Here is a 22172-nt window from a genome sequence, read left to right on the forward strand (position 1 = left end):
CTATGAAGCCCATAATTATAGGTAGATGAGGAAAACCATAATTACACCTCATAATTTACTGTGAGCAAGGTTATGGCAAAGGAAACCACTTACAAGAAGCAGTGCTGTAATTTTGTTATAAATTTTTAGAATAAATTGCGAGTGTTCTGACCTACACTGTTCATATTTCATTATTCTAAGCAGGGACTTTAAATTGTGTGCTCCTGGACAGAGTTTTGAACGCATTTTTTAAAGGTTTAGCTTTTTCCTGAGGACTTGCACTGTAGACAGAGAGTATTTAGTTAGATACCCAGGCAGGATAGTCCCGTGGGTAACCAGGAAGTTTGCTGGATGTAGGTTTCAGTATCTCACAGAGTTTGCTAAAACTGAAATTCTGAGAAGAGTCTGACTCTATTACACTTCCTCCACTTCAGGGAGGGGATGGCAGCAAGAAGACCCTGTCAGCCTTTTCATCTCCAACAGGAACTTGGCCTCTTCCCAGTCATTATGGTTCCAGCTCCTAAACACTACTCTGGGTGTCAAAATTCCCCTTGTGCCAGGGTGCACCACACAGGGCACAGCATCTCAAATGCAACCTCACACATGCAAAGGAAATATCTAAATAAGGCATCTATACAAATGAAAGCAAGTCAAGCACAATAACAGTATTCAGGCAAAATGGTCAGGAGATTCCACAATACATCCAGGTGACTTGGAATGCAATAATATCCCTTGGAATGATCTTCAGCTAATCACTAAAGAAAAAAGCCTCCCTCTATAGTAATTTTATATGTACAGGAAAGAATTAAACAAGTTACCACGTACTAAGTATCACATCAGACAAAAGTAGCTCAGTGTAAACTTGAGGATTTTCTCACTCATTTTGTAGTAGTATCATCCCCCCTGCAACTAAACTGGATACATACACCCTCAAATTCGACCCCTCTGGTGTAATCTCATGTCCAGTTACCTGTGCTGGATGGGTTTTTTCCCTAGATTGATCACCTTCAATAGCAACACCATCCTGATGTCTTTCCAGTTCTGCTTTACCACCCAGAACTGCATTGTCCAGAATATTCTCTTGGATCCTGTCAGGTTTATCCATATCTGGGCTCTCCTTATCAGTCTCTGCCTGATTTGAAAAATGCAAAATATTTACAATCAGTAAAAGTCATAGTACAAAATTTGCTAAGAAACTTCCCACTCCACAATCTGTCTACTCTATCTTCATTTTAGCTTAATGAATGAAGGAAAAGGCTGAGGTAACCCTAATCCAGAGAGCTGGAATCCCCTGCTTAAATCAGTTTGCCATATTGGGATCTTACCCACTCTCAAGCAGTTTCAGGACAGGGTTAACAGGAATAAGTGCTCACAAGATTTTTTAATATGGTTATAGAAGTTTCTGATTAGACACATTTGGTAATTATTGATTTTGCACCTTCTCCAGAAATCCTAGTATGGACATTTTCCACTGTGATATTTTGATGGTCATCTCTCCCAGGTACTCTTATTACTCCATGGTCAGGTCAATGAGTACTCCAAATCATTCCCTCAGCCTTGCACACATTTACATTTTTACAAGTAATTTACAGCATTAGTGTCCTGAGGTCACATAAAAATCAGCAGTTCCAGGTTAGAGACCTTTCATTACCTGCAGTGATGAAACCTGTTGAATTCCCAGCCCTGGCAGTGTGTAAGGCTGGGCTGGGTGGGGCTCAGGACAACCTGGCCTAGTGAAAGGTGTCCCTGCCCATACAGGGGGTTGGAACTGGATGGACTTTAACATCCTTTCCAAATCAAACCATTTAGTGATAGATTTTATGAAATCACAGGTAGGTGGTGCATTTTGCATCATGGACAAAGTGGTTCCAAGCCCTGGGGGTTTGCAGACACCATCACTTTCATCTCTTGCACACTTGACAAGAGCAAGGCTGAGGGGATGTTTTGAAGAAAACACAATTTATCATTCCTTCCATCAGATAAGGAAAACATGCCTCCATAAAATGAGAAATTTTAAGGAATTACATATGGATTTCTAATGAACACACACATATACACTGACTTATAGTGAAACATATTTGTCAGGTACCTGAACAGCCTGCCCCAATCTGTCCTTGCTGTGATGGATGTCCTGTAATGGGCTGTCTGACAATACACTGCTTTCCTCCAAAACTGGAGCATTCTCTTTCTCAGACATATTTCCATTTACATCTTGACCCTAAGAGAAATGATAGAAAAGAAAATCTGCTTGTGTTACCATAATCATTGTATTTTAACATGAATCTCTGAATGGTAAAAATTATTCTCTCTGAAAACAAACAGGACAAATACTTTGCTGCAGCTCTAAACAAGTCTCATTGGTTTAAGAGAAGCTCTCAACTCTTAGGCAGAGGTGCATCTGCAGATTTCCCATCTCTACACCTTCTCCCTGTCCTGAGCAAGGATACCTGCTCTAGTAAGTGGCAAGAGAAAGTAACATGCATTTAAATGGAATTGTATTTAAATGGAAAATTGTTGTTTTAAGTACGTTATTGGCTTGTTACAGACTTCCTGTAACAAGTTATGAGAGTTCCTTCCACTTCTTTGATTTATACACTTGTATTTATAGGAGGCTTAATTTCAGTGAAATTAAGGATGTGATACACATAAGACATTTGAGATGTCTCTTTAGCCAGCTTCCCATTGTTGTTATAGTCAACAAATAAACTCACATCGCTCATTTCCAAAGGCTTTTTCAGCTCCACTGCTATGGGGGTCTCCCTTCCAGAGATTTGAGTATCAGAAGTGATCTGTGTCTCTCTCTTCAGCACTGTATCTGCCTCATCTTCCTTTTGTGTTTCATTATCAAACTCATCTTTTAACTCAAGGGCTTCACTGAAAATGTTTTCCTTCTTTTGCTTGACATTTTCAAGTCTTTCTTCCAGATTTTTGTGTTCACTTTGAAGTGTTTCAATCTCATCCTTAATAAAATCCTGTTCTGGTGAAGAGGTGTTTTGTTTAACAGTTTCTGTTAAAACCAAACTTTTCTTTACAGAGTCTTCACATCGGCTAAGTGGTCCCTGTTGTTCCTTTAAACACGAAGAGAACATTTTATTTGAAAAGTGTCTTCACTCAGTATACCTAATGACAAGATCTAAGTCAGCCTCTAAAATCATAAATACTTGTTTTGAACAACAAACTGTGTTGAAAGGTACATGCAGACCTATTTGCTACAGAAAGTCAATTACCACTAGTTTTGTCAGCCATTTTTATGCACAGAGAACACCTGGAACTAAAAGCGTTACAGTGATAAAATAATCCCGTAGCACACTGGGATGATGATCCTTCCAAGCTCTGAACAGCTAATTCCCCCCTTGCCTCCTCTCCTATTCCTTTTTCCTTCTTAGAGGTATAGCAAGTTCTGCAGGACAGGGAATTGCAGTTATCCATATCTGAGCTATGATTCCAGCTTACAGCTACGCCCACAGCTACAAGACTCACTTCCACTCTGCCAAAAAGCAAAAGAATGCCTACTTCTACACAAAAGACACTTCTTAAAAATGAAATTGGCTTACTGACTTTTTTAAAAAAATGTTTCAAACTGGCTAAATTAAGGACACTTAGAAATACCAAATTTAATCATATCCTTCCTCATTATGCCCCAAGAGGACAAAACCAAAATCCTAAACAACCTGCATGCCTGAGCTAGGATAATTCCTCCTGAATCTCCTGTTCAGCCAAGGTCCCCCCAACTTAACTTCATTAAGAGTGGTTTGAGTCCTACAAGTTATCTTGATAAAGGAACATTACACTTTTTATTCTAGAAAGGTTTCATAGCTTTTTGGTTTGACACCATGAGCAGCTCTCTTTTACAAATGTGATGGTCTCCAAGATGCAGAAACTGCAACATACCTGTGATTTTAACTGATTTTGCTCAGCTGATGGTTGTTCTGTTGCTGGACCATCACACTCAGACAGCTTCTCAGAGACAGTTTTCAGCTCAGTGCTCAGGCCTGTTACTGTATCCTGGACCTGCTGGTGCTCTTGAACAGGGCTTTCCCATGTCTGCATGATGTTGAGAAACCAAGAAGTTTCTAGATTAGCTCACCATTATCTCTAACAATCATCCACAGACTGTTACACCTTTTCCAGGACCTCACCAGCACAATGAACTTGCTTGTTTCCCATAAAATATCTGGTTAACCACAGGATGAACACAAAACCATTTTGCTCTCTTCCCAGCACATTATGGACTCCCATCATGAACAAAATTTTTATGAATAGCAGGAAGCATAAGGGTTAACATATCATAGAAATGTACTTGTAAAAAGGATGTTTTCTCTTAAAATGGATGAAACATTAGAGACGGAATGCCACACAGTACAAATGCAGTTTGCACTACATTGGGTGAAACCAAGAACAAGCAAGATGCTGGAAAAGAACCTTTCACATGTTTTCCAAATTCATCCTTCCAAAAGGAAGAAAACCTACTGTGGATTGAAGAATGTAAGAGCAAATGCTCCATATTACAGCTATCTAAATCTGTTTATACAGGCACAAAATGTTCTTCACGCTTACTTTGGTCTCAGTTGTTTCAGTATTTATCCCTCAGAGAGAGAGGGGGAGATACTCCCTGCCCTTTTTCAGAGGAACTTCCTCCACTCCCATCTTTACCCATAACCTTCCCACTTGAATGACACCACATCTGAACAGTGAGAAGTGCAACCAACAGGAAAGGACAGAGAGTGAAGGTCCTAACCTGGAGCTGGCTGAGCAGATTTTCATGTTGGTGTTTTAATTCTGACCATTCTGCCTCTGTGAAGCAGGGATCGACAGTGTGGCCCTGTAGATGCTCTTTCTGGCTTTTCAATTTGCTAAACTGGCAAGTCAAGGCTTCTGTTTTCTGCAGGAGGTCAGCATAGTTTGCCACCTGAGCTTGCTTCTCCTCCAAACCAGGCTGAAGGGCAAAAATCTCCTTTTGCTGTTTCTCCAGTTCCATTAGAGCCTGTTTCAGATCTTCTTTGCTTTGGTCATATTGCTCCCTGTTGCACTGAAGTTGCTCTTGAGGGCTAAGGAAAAAATGCTGTGTTTAATAGTGTTAAAAAACCAAATGTATTGATTACCTAGAAAATGTCAAAGTGTGAACAAGTCAACCACTAGAATGAACTTGATTGTACTGAATACTTTTTTCTCCAGATCTTAAATTACTGATCAGAATGGAATTTTCAAGGGGATGAAAAACACTGGTTATTGCAGATGAACTGGACCTAAATGCAGGACAAATGACTAACCCTCTTAAACCTTAACCTATAAACCCACAGTTTCCAACATCTGAGATGTGATGCTTATGCTCAGTATTCTTCTGCTTTTCACTGCAGTAGAAATTCTGTTCAAGAAACTACAATATGGTTATGAGTCTGCTTTCCTTGACTTCCCATGACAGCCTCCTGAAAGGGAATGTTCTGTGGAAGACACACATCACATTTAGTTGGGCGGGGGAGTGTTTTAGAGATACAGACAACAAAGGCAGCATTTACAATATGGGGTACGTTAGTACAATCCAGTGATTACTTTCCTGACCTTTACATTGAATTTCTCTTTGTGTGCTTTATAAGCATGCATGCTGATCTGCTGCAGGTGAACAGGTTGCATTTGTCCACAGGAAGCATGCAGTGAGACAGAAGTAACATTTGTATGTTCACATTTAGTGATGAAGCTCAGATATCTTCCAGATGGAACTTAAATGCCAACATTCAAAAATATGATTCCACACAAACAAATCCAAATAGATAGTCTGGATATAATTCTGTAAAGTACAACAGGATAATTGAGGACAAAAGCAAAGCTTCATTGTTTTGGGTTCTGCCCCTCAACATTCGTATTTTTTGGCAAATAAGCAAAGCACAGCCTCACATAAGTGAAGTGCTCTTGCATCAAGTTCCCTGTTCCAGCTTCTCACTGCTGCTGTTCCTGTGGTACATCTGCTGTCCACAAACCTGATCCTGCAAGGTCCTGAGCATCTCTTCAGACATGCAGAGCACCTTCTCTCCTGTCTATAACAGTGTGAAGAGGATGCTCTGCATTCTGCTGTGCTGGATCCAATGCTCCATCTTCCTGAGCACCTCTTGTGCTGTTTTTACTGAGACCTCAATAATAACAGGAGGAAAGAGAAGATTCTCTGGCTATTCATGGCCACACCAGAAAGGATCTCTGGCTATTCCCCACCTGACCATTCAGGCCAAGCTGTGACCTGCCCCTCCACATCTCTGCAGAAATACCACTATTTATGTGGGTATCTCATTCTGCTCCCAAAGAACAGAAAATTAATGGAACAGATGCAGGAAGAAGAGAAAAAAGTCAATATACCAACTGCTTCTTGGCAAATTCTACATTACCTGCTAAATTCAGTGGCCATCTGACAGATGTTTTCCCACTTTTTCTGGAGCTCAGAAATAGTCTGCTGAACCTCTGGCTTCTTATTTTTCTCATTTCTCAATATAGTTTCTCCTAGAGCCACCATGCTCTGTATTTTGGCCTCACCTTCATCTCTGAGATTTGTGATTTCCTGTATTAAACAAGAAGCAGAAGCAGTGCATACACAATTATTTTTGGTTACAAAATGAAAGGTATTACCATTATTCTTTTCATACTTTTCACACTGCTGTTCAAGACAACAGAAGTCTTCTTCTGATATATTACATAGCTGACACATAAACATATAGATCATCTAATTTTCAAAGTCTGGAACAATTAAGCTAATTTATTCATTATTCTCTACAAAGAAGACCCATATTGTGCTGACAAATTAAAAAAAATGCTAAAATGACAAAATTATAGCCCATGAGCAGTGACAGTATCTCTCAGGTGGTACTGACTCATCAAGCATTAGCTTGAGGTGGAACGTGAAAAAGGAATATATTTAACACAATACCTTTATCTGAATAATCCTTTCATCTGATGGCAACTTGCTTCCTTGTGAACTCATTTTACTGAGAGCCTCCTCAAGCTTTTTGATCCAGCAAGAAACATCCTGGGCAAGGCCTTCAAAATTCTGTCCTTCCACTGGAAGTCTCTCAGTATTCCCTGCCATTTCACTGACACGTGTTATCAGTGCATGGTACCTACTAATAAGATTACTGGCTTCAGAAAGGGTTTCATATTCTGCCAGCCCAGCCTCCCTCAAGGAATTTGATAGCTGAGCCAGGGAGTCAAATGGTTTCCTGAAAAATAATAATAAAAAAATTAATCAGCATCAATTTGTTGTAACAACATGGAAGAATCTTGTTTAGAAGACAGTTCTTAGAAAGAGACCAAAAAACCCAGTACCTCTGCATTAATAATGTTTTATAGATATTTTCAAGTTCTGTATCATCTTTATTGATCTCTTTCACTTTTTCCTCCTGAGCAGAGAGCCATTCTTCCAACGCCATGCTGCTTTCTTCAAGGCTAAAGGAGGTATAAATAGAGACTCAGGTCAAAATAAGAGGCATCACATGGCTAAAAACTGCTGGCAGCAGTGTTTTGCTGAAAAAAATAACATAAATAGAGTGTCTAATCAAGAACAATTTTGAACATAAGCCTAATTTTAACTATCTCTGCTCATGTCGCTGAAATTGTCCATAATTTCCACACAGGCCTGCTATGAAATTGAAAAAAACCCCACATGGAATATACAACAGAACATTTGATTAAAATACCATCTTTTGTAAAAAGAATGGTTGTTTGCCATTCCCTATGGCTGTTTAATAATGAATCATTTGATAACACTTGTGATTAAAATGTCAGACAAGATTAGCTCCCTACCTACTGAGCTGCTGGAGAGAGGCACCAAGCTCCTTCTCCCGTTTTTGGCATTTGGAGATCAACCTTTGTAGTTCTGCCTCTTGATCTCTCACACGACTGTTGAGGTGGTTAATGCTTGCTTTGGGCAAGTAAGGCTTCACTTTATTCAATAAAGCTTTAACCTCTTGGATGTCTCTATCTCTGCCTTCAGATGTTAGGAAGTGCTGAAAAAGAACACAAGCACAAGATGCATTTGTCAAATTTGCTGTAGTGTAATAGATATTTATGTTACAAGAGCTTTTCAGCTACTGTTATCTCCACCAGTATTTTTTTCCAGCAATTTCAGCTCCTGAAAAAGAATTTATGTTAATTCACAGTTTGCTGACTATGGCATATGTAAATGGAAAAGCTGCTGTTTGTAAAATAAGGAGAAAGTGGAATTGATTACTTGTTTTCTCTTCTCTACAGTACTGTTTCACACAGAAACAGGCAAGCAGCATCCAAATCTAGCACTGACATCACTCTATCTCCTGCTGCTGCTTAACTGTGATTGCTTCTTGCAGATGTTGTGGCTTTTCCATCTGTTTTCTGTTCATTCTGTCTGATTTGCAGAGAAAATCTTGCTACAACAAATTAAATGCAATTTTTTCACATGTGAGTCCATTGGGGGTCAAATTTCATGCTATTCTCTACATATTTGACTTTCTGCAGCCTTGCTCTCTGAAGTACTTGGTCAAGGTTCACTGACTTTGATTAACTACTGTCCTGTCTCTCACTTGCCCAAGTTGTCTGAACCTGAGCACTGACAACTTCATTTCAATTTCAATTCAATTCAGTTTTATTTTCATTGCCCTTGTTTTCCTAATGCTTTAAGCTATATGAGATGTTCTTTCAGCCTCCAGTTATAAAACCACTGCAAGCTGAATTCAGTCCCAAGAATAGTCTCGTGGGTAAAAAGAGCAACACTCCAAGAACAATCAGCTTTAGTAATAACAATATTTTAATACTTTACCTTTAGCCTCTGTAGTCTTTCTTCCAGTATGGGTTTTGTTTCTGAGGGCTCAAAGCAGTCCTTCAGAGACAGCTGAGTGCTGCTGAACCAGTCATTAAAATTCTTGCACTGACCTGAAATAAAAAGGTACATTCCAATTTTTTTCATTAACTGCATTCAGTAAAAGAAATTCCTGTTTAACATGAAGATTTCAGACAATTTACAATTACATTTATCAGTGCTACTGTCAAAGGTTGCTTTTTACTACAGAACATGTGACTGAAAATTCTGCAGCTCTTTTTTTTTTTCAGCTAACATTGGTTGACAATCAACACACCTGTTCCCTGAGAACAGAAAAGTCACAGCAGTTTGGGTAAACAAGATCTGGAATAGCCTAGTAGAAACTTTTCTCATTTCCACACAGATTGATACTATTTAAAAAACATTTGAAGACATGAGACTATCTTTGGGCCAAATTTCCTACCTGCATAATTCTGTGTCTGCTTAAAGCAAAGAAAACTATATAAACACTATTATTATTATATATAAACACTATTTATTCTTGTAACTAATTTTAAATTTAAGAAATCACTGGAAAAAAATCAAAACATTGGATTTCTGTATTTTTAAATTAAATACTCTGACAATTGTTCCTGAACTATGCTTTACACTTCTTTATCTAATGTCTTAAATGCAAAGTCATTTAAGTCATGAAAGTGGTGGTCAATGCAAACCTGTAAAGGTAAATAATTGAAATGTGTTCACTTACGATTCAAAACACCCATAAAGTGATCTTGAAGCACATGTTTCTTGTTATTAAATAAATCAGTGACACATTTCAGCTGCTTATTTAATTCATCCACATCAGGACAATCTGTCTCTTCCTGGAGTAATGCCACAAGGTGTTCTTGCTGCAGAATTTTCTGGTGTATCTCCTAAGGTTAAAAAAAACCAACAAAAAACAAAGCAGGAGAAGTTTTAAAAAGTTAGTTTTGAAGGCCAAGCAGACGTTCACTGTACAGAGCTCCTTTAGTACAAATTAGAGTTTTGCAAAAGGGTTTAGCCCTGCCTGTCTGTCAAAATGATTTCTTAAATGGTATTGGCATTAACAAGGCCATCAGTAGGTAGGTATAAGCACTAAACTCTCCTTGAGCAGTGTGATACACCTGTATGCACACATAACCCCACAGAATAGATATGTGAATAGTGCCATTGTGTGCTCCAGAGCATGTAACACTTACAAACTAGAATGCCTCAGCTGCCATTCCACCCCCTAAACTCCTTATTCTGTGTGTCAACACCACATGGGCCTAAAGGTAGCTTAGAGTGAGCTAGAGAATTAATTAAAAACTCTTATGTTTCCTCCAATGGCTGGGATTTCACTGCCCCAAACACTAGAGGTCTGACACCCACAATGCACATAATCCACTCACTGCTCCACAGGAGGTTTAAATCCTGCCAGCCTAAGCCTCCAAGCTTGAGTTTCAGCAAATATTTGGCTGAAATTGGCTACTGGGAGCTCCCCTTGTAGTCAGGATCAGGTGGCACAAAGGCATCCTCTGTATATTACCCAGTCTTGGAAAACAGGCAATCCAAACATGCACTACTGCTTGAACATATCCTGGTGGCAATATTGCTGTTGTGCCTAGGATTAATCATTTCCAACAGCTGCAAGGGTTAAATATATCTGATAATTCCAGTAAAAAGAGGCTTTTCTTCAATGTTTCTGGCAGCTTAAGGAAATATTCAAGCCAGGCTCTTCACTGGAATTATTCCAGCAGTCTACAATTTACACAGGATGAACACTTACATGATGAAGAGAGAGAAATTATGAACAAATGGATAAAATTTACACAATCTGCGGCATGCTACCTCTAGTTTGGTAAAGATCTCTAAGGTGTCTGAAGGAGATAAAGCTTTGAGAAGTGATTCAGTCATTCCAATCTGTGTCTTGGCCAGATCAAGGTCTCCCTTCAGCTCTGCTGTATTCACGGTGAGTTCACTGGTCCCTCGCTTGGCTGACAAGAGCTCTTTTATCAGCTCCATTTTTTGCACAACAGATGATCTGATGACCTTAAAATTGGAAGTAAACATACATCAATTATACCAGATTGATTTCCCAGTACATTACGAAAATCTATGATAGAAATAAAAAGAAATTAAGTGATCTGAGGTCCAGATGTTTCAATTACAGTTTGTTTTGATTTGTTTCCCTCCCACTCCAGAAATTGAAAAACATATAAGTTCTGCTTTTCTGAGGAGGAGTGATCTCAGTTCATCTTTTTTAGCATTTTTACTGGTGCTGTTTTATTTTATTTGTCATTCTCTCCAGTGCCTACTCTGAGCTGGATAAAGGCCTTACTGGAGTTTCGGCTGCCATGAAAAAGAGGGTGGCAGCTCTCTCTGTAATACATCCCCCTGCAGTGATTCCACTGGGGGAAACTCCGCACAATGGCCCCAAAAAACGCCAGCAGAGAGGTTGGGAGCTCTGGGTTGAGACTATTCACTAAGGAGCAGCAGGTCCTGAACCTCATCCTTGAATTACATGAGGCAGCAGCTGGGTGGGGTCACAAGGTGGAACACCACCCTGGGACTCCAGGTGCCTGGGGCTCTCCAGGAGCAGAGCATGCACAAGGCTGCTGAGTCCTTCCCTAAGCTCCTTAGATCAGTGAAACTCCTTCAAGTTCACTGCCTGCTGAGGATAAACACAGAAATAGCTGAACAGGGTCAAGCTCAAGGTGCATGTGACAGGCACTGTGAGAGGGTGATTACAGAACTGCTACGGGAGCAAGGGAAGCTAACGCAGTCTTAAACAAGAATTTATTCTTTGCCATGTTAAACAAACACAGAAAGATGATTTCCTGGTGATACCCCAAAGGAAAACACCACAGTAAACATCACTCTGTGCAAGAAACTCCATATTACCAAGCTACATTAAGCCATGTCCAGGCAAAGGTAGAGTTTAAAACTGACAGTCAGTAAAGCTGAACTCCCTAAAGGGGATCCCCGAAGGGGTGACAAGGTCCATTTTGCCCTATTGTTGACCAACAGCTAAACACCAGGTATCACTGATATCAGCCTCTTTGAGCTGGCCCAAGCACCTAAAAAGGCACAGAAGTGAGAAAGACCTTTGTGTTTAAAATGACAGGTTTGGTTTTAACAACCTCTAACAGCTTAGAGATACAAGAAATTAAATACCACTGCTCACTGGCAACAAAATGCCTCCAATTCTCCTTGAGTGGATGTAAGTAAAACCAGTAACTTATTGTAGCAAAAGGCAATACTAGAAGCAGGGCTATAGTAAGAAGTATTGATGTATCAGCTGTAAAAGCTTCTCTGTACCTGTAGCTCCAATGGAGGTTCATTACTATTCAGAAGTTCTTCTATCTCGGCCACCGTGTTGTCAAATTTTTGGAGTTTCTGCTCTTGGACTCGTAAGCATGCCTAAAGGTGGAAAAAACACGTTGGTAACTGTGCTTCCCTGAAAATTAAATATCTGTGTTTATGTTAGAAAATGATATTAAAATATTCTGACTATTCATTTTGGCATATAGAGATGTCACTATTTGTTAATTTCCTGATATTCATTTTAGCAATTAAGCATTTTTTGTATTCAAATCAGAAACACCCTATTTTTCAGGCAAAGCAGCTGATAATGCAAATATATCTATATCTATATATATATAAGAATCTTAATTATTTTGCTTAAAGTAAATTCACAGGAAAATAACTTTAATTTTGCATTTATGTCTTGCTGCTTCTACTAAAAGGGATATTCTCAGATGTCACAGACTTCAAGGCAAAAATTGGCATCCTGGTGTCAACTTGCTTTAGTGAGGAAGTGATAAAACACAACACATGCTGTAAATACTTCCTAAATGTAAACCCTCTGCCTATGAAAAAACCTCCACACATCTGAATGTATTTTGGAACAAGTCAGTAATGTCTTGTAATGTAAAATGTCAGCTTCAGCTTAAGAACAGGACAATGACATTATCTCACATTCCCAATCAATATTCCAAGCTCCCTGAGGACAAAGCCTTCCTTGTGTAGTCTCTGTACAAGCAATCATCAGAACCCATCCATGTGCTGCAGCTCTTGAAAGAGTTTGCATTTCCATAGAGGCTACAGGGGAAAGCAGAACTTCCTTCACATTATTTATACTGAAATTATCCTTAAATACACTGTCCAATAATTCACTGCTCTGCTCTTTTGTGACAGGCTCCCTGAAATCATGTGCACCAGTGCTCTGCTGGGTGCTCACATAGACCCTGGGTTTCAACCCTGTGTAACGTGATACACATTGCAACAGTTGGGGGTCTTTTGAATTAGCTTCTTATTATCCTTATTTAATATTATTTTAATATTTAACATTAATTATAATAATATTAATCTTTAGAATTATCATAAATGCGGAGATGTTTAAGGATCAACAGAAAAAGAGTGAAAATAAAGTGATACATGAACTTGATGCCCTCTGCACTTGGAATCGTTTTACAAAAATTCAACCACATTGGGTTCAGTTTTCTCTCCTTTTTTTCTGCTTTATAATAATTGCTTGTGGGAATATGGTTTCTGTGTCTCTTGCCCTCTTCTCCCTCCTTTTTTGAGACTTATCTCTCAGAAGGAAGCAGCAGAATAACCTTAGTGCAGCCACCTCCAGCACAGCCCTTCCTAAGGAGGAGCAGAGTCACGCTGGGGGCACGGTCACATCACGCTGGACTCGAGCAGTTTCCAGGTAACAAAATGGCCCTAAAACTACATTTTCCAGCTGGTACATTTTTACTGGAGCCTCCAGGGCCCTAAACTACTCCAGGAAAATTCTGACAACACAATGGTAGAGACAATGATGTGAAAAAATATCCACTGCTGGGCAGTGGATATGTCACTGTTTCCTGGTGAAGATCCATACACCAAGAGCACCTTGGCTTTCTACTGCTCTGCAAATTAAAACAAATGAGCAGTGCTACCAGTAGGAGGAAAGCTGCAAACAACCATAATAAAAAACAGGCCATTTGTAGCTTGTAAACACTGAGGAAAAACTGCCTGCAAATTTTCAAACAAGAGAATATGCGATGTATTTATGTCTAAATCACTCTAAGCAGGAAGTTATTTTCTCTTAGTGGACACTGGTTATCACCACAACAAAACAGCAGAGCTGGTCCAGTGTGGCCCTAAAGTTAGAAATTAAAATATTCATCCCTGTAAATGAAGCTTTCAATGGCACAGACCCAGTGCAAGTGGTTTTACACCCAGCTGCACCCTGATACTGAGAATTGAAGTTATAATCTGTGCCAAAGGGGCAAGGGCAGCCCAGGCTCTGCTCCTGCCTGCCCATGTGCAGCCCCTGGAGATGCTCAGCAGCCACTCTGTTGAGGCTGCAAAAAGTTACAGTGAGGAACACACTGGGACAGGGGGAAAACAAACCACCTCTGAAACCTCTCCTGGAGCTGTGCCTTGCCCAGCTGTCCCCGAGGCTCCAGCATCTTCACTGACAGGCCATTTCTACCTGGGAAACTAATCATCAGCCTATAAACACTCTTTTCCTTCTTCTCTGTGCTCCACTGTACTCCAGGCTACAGCCTTACAGGCCTTCTCTTTGCTCCCTGTTTGTACAGCACAACACAGCATTTGATTGAAAACCATTTACTCCACATATACACCACCTGTGCATCAGCTGCCAAGACCTGGATCCCTAAATAAAGGCAATAAATAATAAATAATTTCCCTTAGCAAAACCACCCATGCAGATGCAACTGCAAATGTTACAACTTCCTCTGCTGGTGTTTCTATGCAATGTGCATGTTTATAGCCCAAAGCCTGTATCACTACAGTATAAAGGAAAGGTAAAAATTTCTATTTAAATTACCTTCAGCTGAGTGAGGTCCTCCTCAGTCAGGTAATGGTCTTCTGCATTCTTGAGCTCTGCATTTGCCCAAGCATCGATTGTGCCAGATAAGCTCAGCAGTTTGTCCCACAAAGCCTGAGCTCTTCCCAAATTATCACAGTAGTTTTCAGTCTTTTCATTGATCTACCATTAGATTGACAGACAGAAAACATACACAGATTTCAAAAAATGTTGAGTTACATTCTAAAAGCAAAAGCAGCACAATAAAATAGGAGTGAGATGAAACCACTCACAAAAATAAGAGCGGCAAAGGGGGAAAAAAAAAAATCTCGTGTCTTCACAGTAAACTGGTCATGGAGAAGATACTTAAATCCCTGCCACACATGTCACCAAACATACCAATCACAACAGCAGCTTGCCAGTTTTAAGGCAGGTTTAGGAAGGAGCCTTGCTCATTAATGTTTATCTACTCCCAGTAAATACCATTTAATCTCAGTATTGATGCACTGCTTAGATCGACAGTGGCGAACATTTCTCACCAAAAGCACCAGCACTGTAATTTTCCAGATTCCCTCCAAAGTCTAAATCCATAGGAGCTGTTATGGAAGCTTACAGATTCATGCAGAAAGCACAAATACTGCCTTTCTGCATTTTCTAGAATTATTTATCACCAAGGAGTACCGACAATATAAACTACCTGAGAGATCAGAAATGTTACATCCACAGATAGTCTGCAAGCTTTGCTCTGGTAAACACTTGGATTTATCTCTTAAGAATCTCTGCCATATTGCACTTAATTTATTCGAAATATTACACCCATGTCAGAATCAATTACTACAATGCATATCAGATAAGACCACCCTGATAATTTACTTTTTACATACATCCAGCCATCTGTCCACAATAATGTTAGCCTCATTCTCGAACGGGGGCTCCTCAAAGCTTCTCATTTTATTCAGCTGGAATTGCAGGTTTTTGCAGATCTGATTTATTTTGTCTACATCTTCAGAGTGATCATTAAATTCCTCTTTTGCCTCTTCAATCTGTGAAAAAGACATGGATATTTGTGAGCATATTTGCTTATGATTGTTTATTCAGCAAAATATTTTTTAACTGATTTGCTGGGAATTTTTTGCTTAAGAGAAACAACAGCATTACATAAAATAATCTATTTCATACAATATGATGAGACTAGGAATGCATCCTGTGTTGTTATACCCCTGCTATGCTGACAGGAATATTGTCCTGTTAGAAACCCATATCATTCTGTTATTGGCTGCAGAACAGCTGAGTGGGAATATGGATAATTTATTTCTAAGAGAGCCAAAACCACAATTTGCTTTTCAAGTCCTAAGTGTCAGATCCAAGGGGACTGTACATCCAGAATTCTGATTACAGAGATAAACAATGCACAATGTGATAATCATCTGAGATACTATTACAACTCTAAAATATATCCTGCATTCTAATCCCCAGGTTTCAAACTATTTACAAAAAAAAAAAAAATAAGCTTAAATCCTACTTAAACACAGACACTGTCAAATATGTCACTGCCAGAAAATGAAACATCTCTCTCCTACTTTCTATTTAAACACCAAGCTGCTTCTTTGTGTTTAATTGGAACGTCAGTGTTTACAAACAACATGGAAGCTTCCTGGAAAAGAAACACTGACCTCTAGTGCTAGGCACTTTAATGTTAACAGCTCTCTCCTTATTTCCCACAGACATCCTGGGAAATTGCATCTTCCCATACCGACCCTGCCGGGCACTGAGCTCGGGGGAGGGATGGCAGAGCTGCTCTCACAAACCAAAACAAAGCAGTTCCCTGCCATTATTTTGTATAATTCTATATAACAAATCATCAGCACTCAAGGACATGCCTGTACTGTGCCACAGCAATTTCAGAGCACAGCTCAGGGTGAGGAGGGAGGGCTCTCCCCAGAGAGGGATCTCCACACAAGCAGGGGCTGGGATATGCAGGCAATGTCCCCCTTGCAGCAGGAGTCCAGGTGATGCAAGGTGCCCCAAATCTCACTGGTGGGACCATGAAGAGACCCTGCCCCAGCTAAAGGGGGCTGGCACAAGCAGACACCATCCCATCGCCTGAGGAAGACACCACACCATGTCCATTCCTTCTTAAATGTAACCAGCCCAGGCACTGCCTGAGAGCAAACACCCCTGGATTTTCTGGGTGATGCCTCATCAGAAAGCCTAAAAACAAGATCTCAACAAACAGTTACATACACCAGGGTATGTGAAACCTGTGCAGTAAAATGCTTGTGATGGACACTCTGGTGTTCAATAATCCATTAACCATGGACAACAATACCCAGTAGCTGTATTCATTCAGCCAAGAAGTTGGCTGTCACATTTCTGACTGAAAAGGTGGAAAACTTTAAACTAAATGAAGGGGTGTCCAGCAGTACCTGCTCATTCAGTATGAGTAACTCATCAAGTAATGTAAAAGCTACTGCAAATGTTTCACTGCTGTCACAGACAGCTTGGAGCAAAAGGACAGGATGTAATCTCATCTTCATACTGGATCCTAGTTCTTCCATAGGGTTTGGTTTTGGTTTTTTAATCCTTTTCCATTAACAAGACTTTGATTCACTCGGAAAAAATAGACTTAAGTCTACTTAAAACAAAAATATGGAGTCCTTAAATGTATTTTGGAAGTCAAAGTGAAAGCAAGACCTTAACATCTGCCCTGAAGGCTGAGGGTACAAGGGCAACCCTGCATCTGAATGCTCCCAGGAAAGGCTTTTCTTTCCTTTCTCCTAAGTTCTTGTCACTCACCTTTGCTATTAGTCTGTTCAAATTTTCCTTCCCCATGTAAGAAGTTTGCTGGGAAAGCACAAGCTCCTGTTTCTGGATGATGCTGGTCAGACTCGTTTTGCAGCTTTGATACTGCTTCAGGAGCTCCAGAACCCTTGAACACTGCTCCTGGCTATTAAAAAGAGATGCATTATTTATGGCCTAAGCATAAACCTGCAGCCTCAACCCCCTGTCTGCTTCCTTCTATATTCACACACATGGGGAGTTTGACAAGTATGTCTGGATGAGAGAAAAGGAGTGATGAACTGTACCAGTCTTAAATCCTGTAGTAATGTGCAGTATCCATTTAGTTTTTGGAATGAGAAATGCCTTTCACCATCATATGTCTCTGATCCACATTTAACTGTGGTGAGCAGTTGTGTTCAAAGGATCCTCTCCACCAGAAAGGTGAGCTCAGTCACCAGTAAACTGAAATACCACGTGCAGCAGATCTCACAGCAGCCTGGATGATGGACATCAGCCCGTCCTTCAGTGGGGTATGAAAACAGGCTACTCCCACCTGTGCATGCCATGAGAACTAACCAGAACTGTGCCAGCCCATGCAAAGCCTCTGGCATCCTCAAAAACCATATCTGAAGCACAGATGTCCTGAGTGATCAACCCCAGCCTTTCCCAGTCCCCACCCTCACAGAGTTATCAAACCAAGCTCCCTTTATTTTGCTGCATAAGGAGCTGTTTTCCCAGCTGTCCCTTTCCATTTTTTTAGTTTGTCTTTTCTTTTTCAGCGTGCTGGCAGGAAATTCCCAGCAAATATAGAAGACACAGCATTCCCAGCAGCAGCCAGGTTATTCTTCTGGATACCAATTAAGTCCAACACATGACTGCATACCTGCTAAATGATGCTTTAAAAAGATGCAAAATTCATGAGCGTTTGCTGCAAACCTCCATGTGAAATTCTTGGTTTAATGATTTATGTAGTAACAATGGCAACATCTGCCACTATACCTTTAAGGTATGGTCTAGGGCTTTTTTTCTGTTTGATTTCACAAGCAAACTTCTTACTTAAACGATACTACTTTAAAATGCAATTTTCCTCCTTACCATTCAGCAAGCAAAAGCTTTGTATCCTCCCATAACCTCTCTGTAACTCTGCACTGCTCATTTGTTTCCTCTGCTTTCTCCTCATCGATCTGTCGGAGCTTATTAGCAATTTCTTGCATAGGTTTCATTTCAGCAGCAGCACGATCCAATTCCTTTTCCAATTCTGTTAATGATTTTATCCTTTATTAGAAAAAAATGAAATACAGCCTTATATTAAAGTTAGCCTTTAATTTGGCTCACAATGTAATTATTAAGTTCCCTAGAAATTCATCCTGAGCTTCACATACTGTATTAAATGACATCATAAAAAGTCTAATTTGATTTTCATTTCATGTAATCTGACACAGGCCCTCAGATGAGTTATGTTGACCTCAGCACTGTGAGAAAATAATCCAAATTCTGAAGGGCAGTTGGGTCTGTATGAACACAGTGAAATTTATTTGTATTAAGAATGCAGTCTGTCCATCTTACACTGCAGAGTTTCAGATCAGGTGCATCAGTGCCCAGCAAGAGGACCCATCTCCCTGTCTGAGTTTTCTTACTGAGAACTAACATCACAATTACCAATCTCCTACTTTTTCTGCCTCAATGCTGCTTCAAACATATATAAAATGTATAAATTTGAAAGAAAAAAAAATTGAGAAGGCTTCCTTTTTTAGGCTGTGATGGAACAAATAAACTCACAGCTTCTGTGAATGTTCCACAGATACTTCCAATTTCAGTGCTCTCCTGCAGAGGGGACCCAGGCTGACTCCACTGAGATTATGAAATTAAAAGAGCTTTAAAAAATAATTCACCTTTTTTGAATAGCTGGAATTGTTGGATCCTTCAAGCCTATTTTGTTAATTCTGTCACGTAGATCCTGAATGTTTTTAAGGAGTTCACCGTTTTTTCTGGAAAAAGTCTTGAATAAGTCTTTTTCTTCTGTAAGCACCTGCTCACTTGGGGGATCATAAATCGCATTTAGCTCTTCAGATAAAGTCAGAACAAGGTTTTCACAGCAAGTCTTTCTACCACATTCAGCATCTTCCAAACAGATATCAACAGTCTTCAGGCGTTCATCCAAGCATTTCGCCTCTTCTGCCATATGAGAAACTTCTTGTGCAGCCTCTCTCAAAGCTTTTCCCCGTACTTCAGGTTGATCTGGGGGATCTGGGAGACATTTGATGGAAGACTGGATCTTCCTCAGGGAGGCCATAAAAACTTCCAGATCTTTAAGAACTGTCTCACGGATCTGCATTTTATGGCTCATTTCTTCAAGCTGGTTTTGATAGTAAATCATAATTTTGCTTGCAGCTTGCAGGTCTATTGGATTAAATTCATCCCTTGCTGAACTGTCTAGGTGTTCCAATTGTTTGCACACTTCAATCTGATTTAATATGGATCTCTGCAACTCCTGAAATTGAGAGGATGACCAAAAGTGTTAGCAAGTGAAAGAAAACATATATCCTGCATTCAAGCTGAACCTATAACTGAAAACCAAATTATAAAAGCAGTAAAAAAGTATGCTAAACAGGGTGGTTACGATAGAAAATCTATTCTGGATGTCAGTGGAGAGAAGGAAAAAGAACAAAGTAATCAAATAAAAATGGTATTCCACACACAGGGAATTTGATCAGCACTACAGAAAGCTCAAGACTCCTTCCAGCAATCAGACAAGAAGGAGAGAAGGATGATGATAGTCCTGGGACTGAAAGCAGCAGGCTTTCACACCAGGACATCAGAGCACAGGCAGGCACAGAGATATTTATTACTCTGCCATCTTCTCAGTTCTTTATGCTATACTTTTGGAGCAGACTTCCATGTGTTTAAAAATCTCCTGGTGCAGCCTGCAGGCTCTCTGGTTCCAGCCCTCAAAGAGCAGCGTGTCAGGGTTGTGAAAGCCCAGCTGTGCAGAGAGCTGGGCAAAAATTCTGGGTCCTTGCAGCCAAAACTGGTCACACAGAGTACAAAGGCTCTCTGCCCTACAGCTTGAGAGACCTAAACCCTATTTCACTGGAGAGCCAAGGGCAGACAAATGCAAACTTTCAGTTCTGTGTAGCTGTCAGTGTGCTCAGCCCAGAGGGCAAGCCAAGAACAAAACAGAGTTCACCCTGCCCAGTGGACCAGGGCCTGGGTATCAGATATTGATAGCAGGTGAACAATTACTGCATCCACAGTGAACTTCCAAACCCATCCTAAGCTGTGCTCAGATACTGCAGCAGATGTGACAGAAGGTAGCTTGGCCAAGCTCGTAAATTGACAGTATATTGCATGCATGACCCCACAAAGTGGAATAAGGCCAGGTGGGAACACCACAAAAGTGTATCAAAAAAGGTCCTAACTTACAATGAAATGTTCACAACAATGGCTTTTACAGCAGAACCTATTGAGGGTCCCAGGCTGGCTCTACAGGACCAGTGATGTTTAAAACACAGAGACTAAAATGCTGTTACAGATTTTAGAAGGCTTGGGAAGTCTTGTCAGCAGCCCCAACCTCCTGAGTGAAAATCTCATTAAGTTCTCTACTTCCTAGATATTAAAAACCTATCCTTGCTAGGGTGTGGTCTCTGCATCTTCCCTTACCTTCAGCTCCCTATAAGCAAGGTCACTGTTCATCAGATTGAACTGCTGGATGTCCTTTTTCTTCAGCCGCTGATCTAATTCACAGAGAAGGATGGATTCATTTTCGATTGGCAAAACAATTTCCAAAGCAGTCCTTAAAGAGTTCATTCTGCAAGAAAGGTAACAAAACATGAACTGGGAAAGCAAACAAGAAAAGACACTCAATATTTTTAAGCACAAAAAGCCACCAAAATAATACAACTGTTTAACAGATCCTCCTCCTGAGGTCAGATGAGTTTTTCTCTGATTAATGAGAAAAGCAATGTGAATCACTGTGAATTTAACCAAAAAATGAAAGGAAATAACAGCAATATATGGGAATATTGCACAGTAGTGTTACAAAGATCTGTCTCTGTTCTTCTTGGGGAGATTAACACTATTTGCCATGTGACATGAATATGTGAATGTTATGTGAATATGTGAATGAATATTGCCAATGTGTATATGAATAAAGAAAAATTAAGTACAGCTTAATTTTTTGCAATGAAGAGAAGGTTAAAAATGTGCAGCTATTTCCTGCAACACACACTATTCCCTTCACAACACACACAATTAATTACAATTCCTTAGCTAATATCATAAAGTGTTATTTTATACCTGGTACTTATAATATCCTGAAGGTCTTTCCACTCGCCTTGTAGCTTGTTTCTCGCCTCAGAGAGAGCAGCCTGCTGCACTTCAGCCACAAGATTTTCTAAGGCAGATGAGATGTTTTCCAACTGTGTCCAACCAGAACTGATTTCACTGTCTATTACCTAGAAGGCAAGCAATACTAATGCATTAATATGATTCTGTATTTCTCAGTGGATAGTTCATAAAACTACAGTCATGAGAGTCTCTACAAAAACAGTGAAAACATCATCTGAAACTAAGAGTATCTATTGCCTTTTTTCCTTTTCAATATCAAATTTTTAGCTGCATGCAAACCTCCAGCAACTTTTTATGGTGACGATTTCCATGTCACATATATGCCTTGGCTACATTTTATAAAAGGTTCAATAAATAACAGGACAGGCATTTTTACCACAAGAATGAAAATATCTCCACCTAGCTATGTTCAGAAGTAAAACAAATGTAGAACTGAACTAAGTTCTGAGGTGCTTGATAAGGCTT

At 39.9% G+C, this 22172-nt stretch overlaps 1 protein-coding gene across 1 annotated transcript in view; it reads right to left on the minus strand.

Annotated features, from left to right (window-relative positions):
* Positions 1 to 22172, minus strand: part of SYNE2 (spectrin repeat containing nuclear envelope protein 2) — a 174126-nt gene that overhangs the window by 103291 nt on the left and 48663 nt on the right. The window contains exons 27-46 of the mRNA XM_058860814.1: positions 21657 to 21814; positions 21021 to 21168; positions 19253 to 19851; positions 18456 to 18635; positions 17376 to 17526; positions 15464 to 15622; positions 14601 to 14762; positions 12074 to 12175; positions 10604 to 10804; positions 9501 to 9666; positions 8753 to 8865; positions 7762 to 7964; positions 7285 to 7404; positions 6890 to 7178; positions 6354 to 6523; positions 4718 to 5027; positions 3871 to 4023; positions 2691 to 3047; positions 2069 to 2197; positions 950 to 1111 (exon numbers count right to left, since the gene is read on the minus strand). Of these exons, the coding sequence (XP_058716797.1) occupies positions 950 to 1111; positions 2069 to 2197; positions 2691 to 3047; positions 3871 to 4023; positions 4718 to 5027; positions 6354 to 6523; positions 6890 to 7178; positions 7285 to 7404; positions 7762 to 7964; positions 8753 to 8865; positions 9501 to 9666; positions 10604 to 10804; positions 12074 to 12175; positions 14601 to 14762; positions 15464 to 15622; positions 17376 to 17526; positions 18456 to 18635; positions 19253 to 19851; positions 21021 to 21168; positions 21657 to 21814 (4032 nt within the window). The remainder of the gene's footprint in view (positions 1 to 949; positions 1112 to 2068; positions 2198 to 2690; positions 3048 to 3870; positions 4024 to 4717; positions 5028 to 6353; positions 6524 to 6889; positions 7179 to 7284; positions 7405 to 7761; positions 7965 to 8752; positions 8866 to 9500; positions 9667 to 10603; positions 10805 to 12073; positions 12176 to 14600; positions 14763 to 15463; positions 15623 to 17375; positions 17527 to 18455; positions 18636 to 19252; positions 19852 to 21020; positions 21169 to 21656; positions 21815 to 22172) is intronic.

This window comes from Poecile atricapillus, chromosome 1 (assembly GCF_030490865.1).
Source record: "Poecile atricapillus isolate bPoeAtr1 chromosome 1, bPoeAtr1.hap1, whole genome shotgun sequence".
NCBI lineage: Eukaryota > Metazoa > Chordata > Aves > Passeriformes > Paridae > Poecile > Poecile atricapillus.